A 7,437-nucleotide genomic window follows, 5' to 3' on the forward strand; every position below is an offset into this window, starting at 1 on the left:
ATTCCTCTTCAATGATGTTTTTAGAGTTCTGGTGGAAATGGTCCTTGAAGTTAGTTGCTAATTTCATTTGATCTGTGTTTCTAAAAAGCATTGGTTGTAAATTGTTGTCTGCAGATGGTACAGCTGCATGCTAGGAAAGAAATGCAGTTTAGCTCCATTAAAGGAAGAGCTTCGTATCCAGGGGGTAAGTCTTTATCTAAACATAGTAAGGTTGCATATACTTTTTCTTGAACTTTTCTGTGTGCATTACCTACCCCTGGCATTTAATATTAATTTGTTCTTTGAAAGGTGCTTCTGTATTATGGCAGAATTAGCTCTGAGTTTTAAACTTGGAGCAGATTCACTCTCATAAGGAGATATTGCGTCCTCTTTATTTTTTCAGAACGTACTCTTTGATTACCAGATTAATTGTTGAGAACTTATTAAACTCCTTTAGGACCTTAATTTTCCTTGCCTTTCTGGCTGACACGTTTGACTTACCATATGGACACTTCATAGTTAAAGGAAATTGAAAACTAGTCCCTCAGTTATGTTTGAAGAAACTTGCTTATAAAATAATTAAGCAAAGTTTTTAATAATTTATAGTTAAGCCAGGGGTGGTGGCTTAGATCATATAGTGCCATTGGCTGAGTTACCTGTGATGTTATGTTATTTCTCAGTTAATTTGTACTCTTGTATACTAATGAAGTCAGTATGAGAAGGACTATATACACACATTAAGAGGCCTGATTGTCTGCCCCAGGTGATCAGTTAATTTACTAAACAGTGAATTGGCTTTTTGGGTGTTAAGCACTAGCCTTCTTGCTTCTTCCAACCAGCATCTTGTCTCAGTGGATTTCCTTAGAAATAGCAGAGGCTGGCAATTTCTGTATTTATTCAATTTATTTGTCCTGCAGTAAGGACCTCCCCATGGTGGGGAGGAAGGCAGAAACAGAATCTTTTCACTTTCTGATACTGCAGCTTACACACCATCACTAGCAAGGGGTAGGTACCAGATATAGATGTAAATATTTCTGGCAGAAGTTTCCATCAGGGTGATGGATTTTGTTTTTATTCAGATATTATGGGGTAGAGGCAGTAAATATGAAGAATGATGGAATCCATGGTTTCCATTGCATTTTAAGTTATCCTTTTTTTTTTAATTCTGGGATTTTTTTATAATACAAGGCCAGTTAAAGCTGCTGGAGACTGCAAAGATCTAGTCCTGGAGGAACACAGTTGAGTTTTCAGATAAGAATTGGCAATGTCTGTCCTGAAATGCTACTCTTCCATGTCTCTTACCTCTTGCACTTCATCAAAATGGCTACCACTATGTTGTCCCCAAAGGACAGTGAGTTCGTGCCCGGTGCGCTTGTGCCAATAAACACACAGGGGTGAAGGATCCAACTTAACCTTTATTTCCTGCGCAGAAAGTGGTGCTTGGCAATCGTTCGCAAAGCAAGCACACCCACCCCAGTGGGCGTCTGCCTTATATAGCTACGTAACAGGTTAAACTTGCTGATGTGATGAAATGTGTAGCAAGCCCAGCAAGTAACCCCCCTTCCAGCTCCCCCCCAAGTAACCCCCCTTCCAGCTCCGGAACTTTGTTGATACAGCTTTTCCTCTAGTGAGGCCAGCAATTATAAACAACTAAGCAACAAGTGATCTCCCCCAGCCTAAACAACCTACTCTATGCCCTTGGTTAGATAAAATACTTTTTTTCAGAACACAAAGCTGTTCCTGAAGTAGAAAATGCATAGTAAGAGTTCAAGGGATCTCTGCTGGACATGGCTTCCAGCCCTACCTCTGTCCCTAGGGGTTTAGCCAGGTGCCCCTGAAACAAGGGGTGCTTATCAACTAAAGCCTCTAATAACATCTTCTTGGCCAAATATTGGGGGCCACTTACTCCTTCTTTGTTATTCTTGACTAGGCAGCTGCCTCTGACACTGATCTTCTGATCACTCCTCCTACATATCTAATTGTTCCTTTGATATCTTGTACAGTAGGTTTTCTTCTCCATCTTGGGATGTGTGTCACTTAGAACTGTCCTCAGCTCCCTCTTTTTCTCTCTTTATACTTTATTTTTCAATGATTTCATGTATAAATATATTTTGAGCACTGTATCTGAAATGGTCAAATTTTTATCTATTCATACTAAAATTTCAACTAGTCTTTCTGACACTTCCTTGAGGAAGTCCAGCTATTGAGTAAAACTTAACGTGACTTAATATGGAATGCTTGATCTTCCCTCAAAACCTTCCCCTCTTTCCAATTCTTGTATTGCTGTGGACAGAATGACTATCCTTTTTCTTGTTCAGTAGGTTTGTTGACCTACTGATGGGAGTGTTCTGTAGGTTTGGTGGTATTACAGGAGTGTTTTGGCTGCATATATGACAATTACTTCTACAACACTGCCTTTGCTACCCAAAAGGCAGGGCTAAGGGTGGTCTGTGGTGGTTCGTGACCTTCCAGAATATTGAGTTTGCTGACAATCAGGTGTCTATTCCCTGACAGTTGGTGAATGCTAAGTTAAGGTTGCATTGGCATGTACCTTCACTCTGGCCCTAGAGCTGTTGGTAGCCCTTGGGAATTATCTACATGAACCCTCAGCTGCATTCCTTGTTATGTGTAATTATATGTAATGGTGAGGTTGATTAGTTGGAGCAGCTTTGCAGATTTATCATTGGTCTGAGATCTGGTTGTTGTTGCCTTTCTGGAAAGGTCTGAGCTTCCCTGTATGTGCTTCAGAGTACTTGCACACACACTTCTTTTATAGAGGAAGTTTGCTTCCATTCAGGGGTTTGGCACATGTTCACTTAATGGCTCAATGGGATCTAATCCCCGATTTCAACAATTGCATCTCCTGTCATGTCACACATACATGGCAGGAAGCACGAATTTTGGGATCAGGGATCCCAAATGTGCCAGTGCCAGCAGGGAGCCTGGGACATGGTTTTGCAAATGCTGGAGAGGGGGAGTTGATTAACCCCTTTCTGGACTGCACACATGACTTTTAAAAGTCCCAGCACACACACCCCAGGATTGGGCAGAAGCTCTCTGATTTTGGGATCCCCATGCATAGGAATGTCCAAAAACATGCACTTAACTTGGCAAACTGCTTTCCTAATAGGTCACTTTCAGCATTGGGACCAGGGTTGTCCCAGTTCCAATGACTACCTCTATCATCAAATGATTGACAGTATCAGCATTGGGTGCTACACATACAAGTTATGGCACTGTACAAACAAGCCACAAAGATGTTCCACATATTTTGTGGAACACCTTTTTGGCTGGTTTGTCCCTTCATGATGCCACCAGACAACTGCACATATAGCCTTGCTACTATTTATGGTGCAGTTAATTAGTTGATCATGCCTTATAGCAGGGTGGATTTGATTTAAATCAAGTTGATTTAAACCACAATTTAAATAATTGGTCAGGAAGCCTTGGTTTAATCACTGTTTTCTACAAAAAGTGCATTTTTGTTGTTTGATATAATGTTAATACATATTATTTACAACTCAGATATAGATGTAGATTTCATTTGTAGAAGGTACGCACTACATTTTAAAGCAGTGATTTATTTTGATATTTTTTCAGATTAGTTTTGCAGCTACATCAGAAAACTGAATTATGATTTGATTATTTTATTTACCATAGCTAATTGAATCAGATACTTGTTAAGTCATTGGGAGGTGAACTATCTCCAATTCACTAGATTAATCATGGATAGTTGGGGAATATTTTTCCTGCATTAGGAGGACAACTGTCACAACTGTAAAACTGATAGCATGGAATCCCATGGATGTAAGCATGTGCAAGGTTTAATGTGAAAAGGGTAATTGTGGGGAGTAAGCTCAGTATTTCTGAGTGCTGGACAAGGCAGCTCTTGTTCTGTTTACTTAGTCATAAGATTTTGTCTTGTGTTTTCTATCAAGTGCCCTTTTCCCTGAGGGGTGTGCACTTTTTGCAGAGGTGAAGTGCAAATATATGTGCTTTGGTCACATTTGGTTCTCATAGACTCATAAAAGTAGGGTCGGAAGGGACCTTGTAGATCTTCAGGTCCGACCCCCTACCTGGGCAGGAAGAAAACCGGGCTCAAATGACCCCAGCCAGGTAGGCATCAAGCCACTTCTTAAAGACCCCCAGGGTAGGAGCCAGCACCACTTCCCTTGGAAGTTGGTTCCAGATCCTAGCCGCCCTGACTGTGAAGTAGTTCCTACGGATGTCTAATCTAAACCTACTCTCCAACAATTTGTGGCCGTTATTCCTTGATAACGGCCGTTCCTTCTTTTAAGGGCAGAGTTAAGACTTGCACCAATATAACCGTAACTCTATCTCCCAGTTTCCAGAAGTTTTGTATTACTGACCTTCACATTCTAGAAGGGCGAATAACACATAGGACAACCTTAATTTGTTATATTAACAGTGCTTTTTGTCTGTGAAAAGGTGTGTACAATAGAATGACAGTTTTTTAACTTGAAATTTTATGTTGCTCTTTGTAGGTTCCTAAAGTAACTCACACTGAATTCTGTCAAGGCCGTACCATGAGGTGGGCACTGGCATGGAGCTTCTATGATGATGTACATGTGCCGGTAAGCCTTTGGGGTTTGGTTTGTTTTTCATGGCCACCTACATTTCTCTACAACACAATTACACTATTCCTTTCAACCTTAGGGATTGGGTGGGGAAAACAATGGTCTGAGCTGCATGGCAGTGCAAGCCTGCACTTGGGGCAGTATTAGTCCTTTACTGGACCAGTAATCAACTGTTACTTGAGAATTGTTTTGAACCCCAGCTTCTCTAGAAAGAAATCCAGTCAGAAAAACTTGTCTCTGGGTTTCAGTGGGTCACTTCTTTCTAGGTGCCTAAATATGGATTTAACAACAAAAAATGCCACTTTTTGAACAGAGTTGGAATTTGTTCAGGTTACCTTTTTTGTGGAGTTCCAATTTAAGGTGCAACTTTGTCGGTGTCTTTTAGCTTCCATGTCTCGGTAAAACTGAAGTTTTGATTACTACCTAAATTAACCGTTTGCTTTTATGGGGCCAAATGTCTTTCATACAATTAGTATGTGCAATAACTGAGTGTGAGAGAAGTAGTGAACAGGCTCAATGTGTATAAGATCAGAGCTGTAATATTAGAGGGTCTCGTGCAGTACTGAGAGCCATGTTTGACAGTTTCCTGTTGAAACAGATGGCAACCAAAGGGAACCCATAAAGGTTTTTAATACTTTAGGGTAAAATTCATCCCTGTGCAGCAGGCCAGCTTAAAATATATGTGCCTCTTCAGGCTGTCTTAAAAGTTCTCTGTGAAAGTAGAGTGAGGCACAAGCCATGTCAGTAAATGCATGCTGTAGTACAGACATGGGTGTGACAGTTGGCTTCTTTTGTGCATTGAGTGTGAAAGCCATCACATTAATATTGACTTACACAAAGACCATCAGTATTCTGTGTTTTCACTGTTTTTTCTTTCTTTTTTTTTTTGTAGTCGCCTCCCTCTAAAAGAAGAAAATTAGAAAAGCCTCGGAAGCCGATTACATTTATGGTCCTGGCATCTACAATCAAAGAATTATCCAGCAAAGCTTTAACAATGGGCTGGGATGTTGTGGAAGCAATAGCTGTGGTTACAGCATGGATAGAAAAAATACTTGATGATCTGAAGGTACAACATTAAGTGTTACATGTGGGAACAGTATAGTAAATTCTAGATGGGCGTTTTTTGTAAATCGTAATTGTGAAATTCTGCTCTTTCCTGTAACAGGTTCAGCATAAAAGCGCACCATCTGCAAAAGGTGAAGTTAGTCTCTTTTTAACAGCCATTGAAAATTCTTGGATTCATTTGAGAAGAAAGAAACGAGAGAGAGTAAGACATCTACGAGAACTTCCTCGAGCTTCTGAAGATATCCTGCAAGCAATGGAAGAGGAGAGAAGCAGTCAAAAAAATCTGAGCTTAGATTCTGAAAAAAACAAGACTGAAAGTTCTGAAATAGAGTCTGTGACACTTGAAGATGTGAGCTCAACCAAGACTGACCAGCAAAGTGAAGATTCTCCTGCAAAAGATGAAAACAGCGAGGACCTCATGGAAGAGGACACAGAAACAAAGCAAGTGGAAGCAGTGTTAGTGAGTGAAGACTCCAGTAATATCGAGGAGGAGTCCAGTATTCCAGATGATGTTGGCAAGCTAACAACTGAAAAAGGACAAACTTCCCAAGGAACTAGTGGGCGCTTTCTTTTTAAGTGTTTGATGAATCTGAAGAAAGAAGGGGATGATGTGTTAGTGGAGATGCACTGGGTTGAAGGACAGAACAGAGACTTGATGAACCAGTTGTGCACCTACTTAAGAAACCAAATTTTTCGGCTGGTTGGTAGTTAGCCCTCATTCAGAATATGGCACTTCTGCTATTCAGAATCAAGCACTTCTGGATTTTTGTAAACCTGGTTTTAATAGCTTAAAATGTTATGCTAACACAGTTTTTCTTACAATGAAGAAAACTCCAAATTCAGATGAAAGTCAACTTTATTTTTAAACAGAGCCTTTTTTAACTGCAGAGATTTTCTGGGGATATGACATGATCAGGAAAGGGGTGGGGTGCAGTGCTGTAACAGAATTACACTGTTCTTACTGTTAGATTGAAGCATGTTTTAGTAGCGACAGGGGACTAACTTTAGATGGCAACAGTCCAGCTGATTTGGGTCTCTTTAATTTGACAAAGGGATGCATTTCTCATTCTGCTTTTTGCTAACTAGAAACGATCTTCAACACAATTGTTTTTCTCCCAGTACTACTATGTCAAGGCGAGTTTTGTTCTGAACTTTTTCATGTGTATCATATGTGTTGCCCTCTAGAGCCTAGGCTCCATAGGAAGATGCATCTTTCCTTGTTTCCCAAAATATTTAGCCTTCTGGTTTACAGATTGAGAAGAGGCGTCAGTTCCCTAAATGCCAGGTTCATGCAAGCACCAAGTAGTCGTGCTGAATGGCATTGGAAACTCTGTAAACATTGGGTATTAGTTACTTGGTTCATATAAAACAAAGCAGCAGAGAATATATACAAGTAGTGGGCTTTAAAGAATAAAATACATTTATTTGAGAGATTACTCCTGTCAAATGGAGTTTAACTGTGGCACATGTCTCTTTGTGTATGTGTATCTGCATGGCATTCCTTGCCCTAATGTGTTGAAATGTGGCGTTAAACTCTTGTTCCTGAAGGATGTAGTTTCACTTTAAACTCAAATTTGTTTTTAATGAAGGGAAAATTAAGGAATGCCCTTTATTCCTGCAGATCAGAACTTCATTGTAGGGGATGCCAATGGGTGGGAATGCTTCACATTCTGATGGGTGCTAGGTTTCAGCTGCAGAATTTGGGGCACCAGTTGCTGCAAAAGCCTTGTGCTTTTATAATTCTTCTGTAGATCTAGGAGGCGGTTAAGCTTGTACTGCTGGTGTTTCCTGATTC

At 40.3% G+C, this 7,437-nt stretch overlaps 1 protein-coding gene across 1 annotated transcript in view; it reads left to right on the top strand.

The window, feature by feature from the left end:
- Positions 1-7,431, top strand: part of METTL16 (methyltransferase like 16) — a 17,700-nt gene extending 10,269 nt beyond the window's left edge. Inside the window, exons 6-9 of the mRNA XM_006032484.3 lie at positions 115-184; positions 4,485-4,574; positions 5,470-5,643; positions 5,743-7,431. Coding sequence (XP_006032546.1) covers positions 115-184; positions 4,485-4,574; positions 5,470-5,643; positions 5,743-6,354 — 946 coding nt within the window. The 3' untranslated portion in view covers positions 6,355-7,431. The remainder of the gene's footprint in view (positions 1-114; positions 185-4,484; positions 4,575-5,469; positions 5,644-5,742) is intronic.
- The last annotated feature ends 6 nt before the right edge of the window (positions 7,432-7,437 follow it).

Source organism: Alligator sinensis, unplaced genomic scaffold, assembly GCF_000455745.1.
Source record: "Alligator sinensis unplaced genomic scaffold, ASM45574v1 scaffold1301_1, whole genome shotgun sequence".
Classification (NCBI taxonomy): Eukaryota; Metazoa; Chordata; order Crocodylia; family Alligatoridae; genus Alligator; species Alligator sinensis.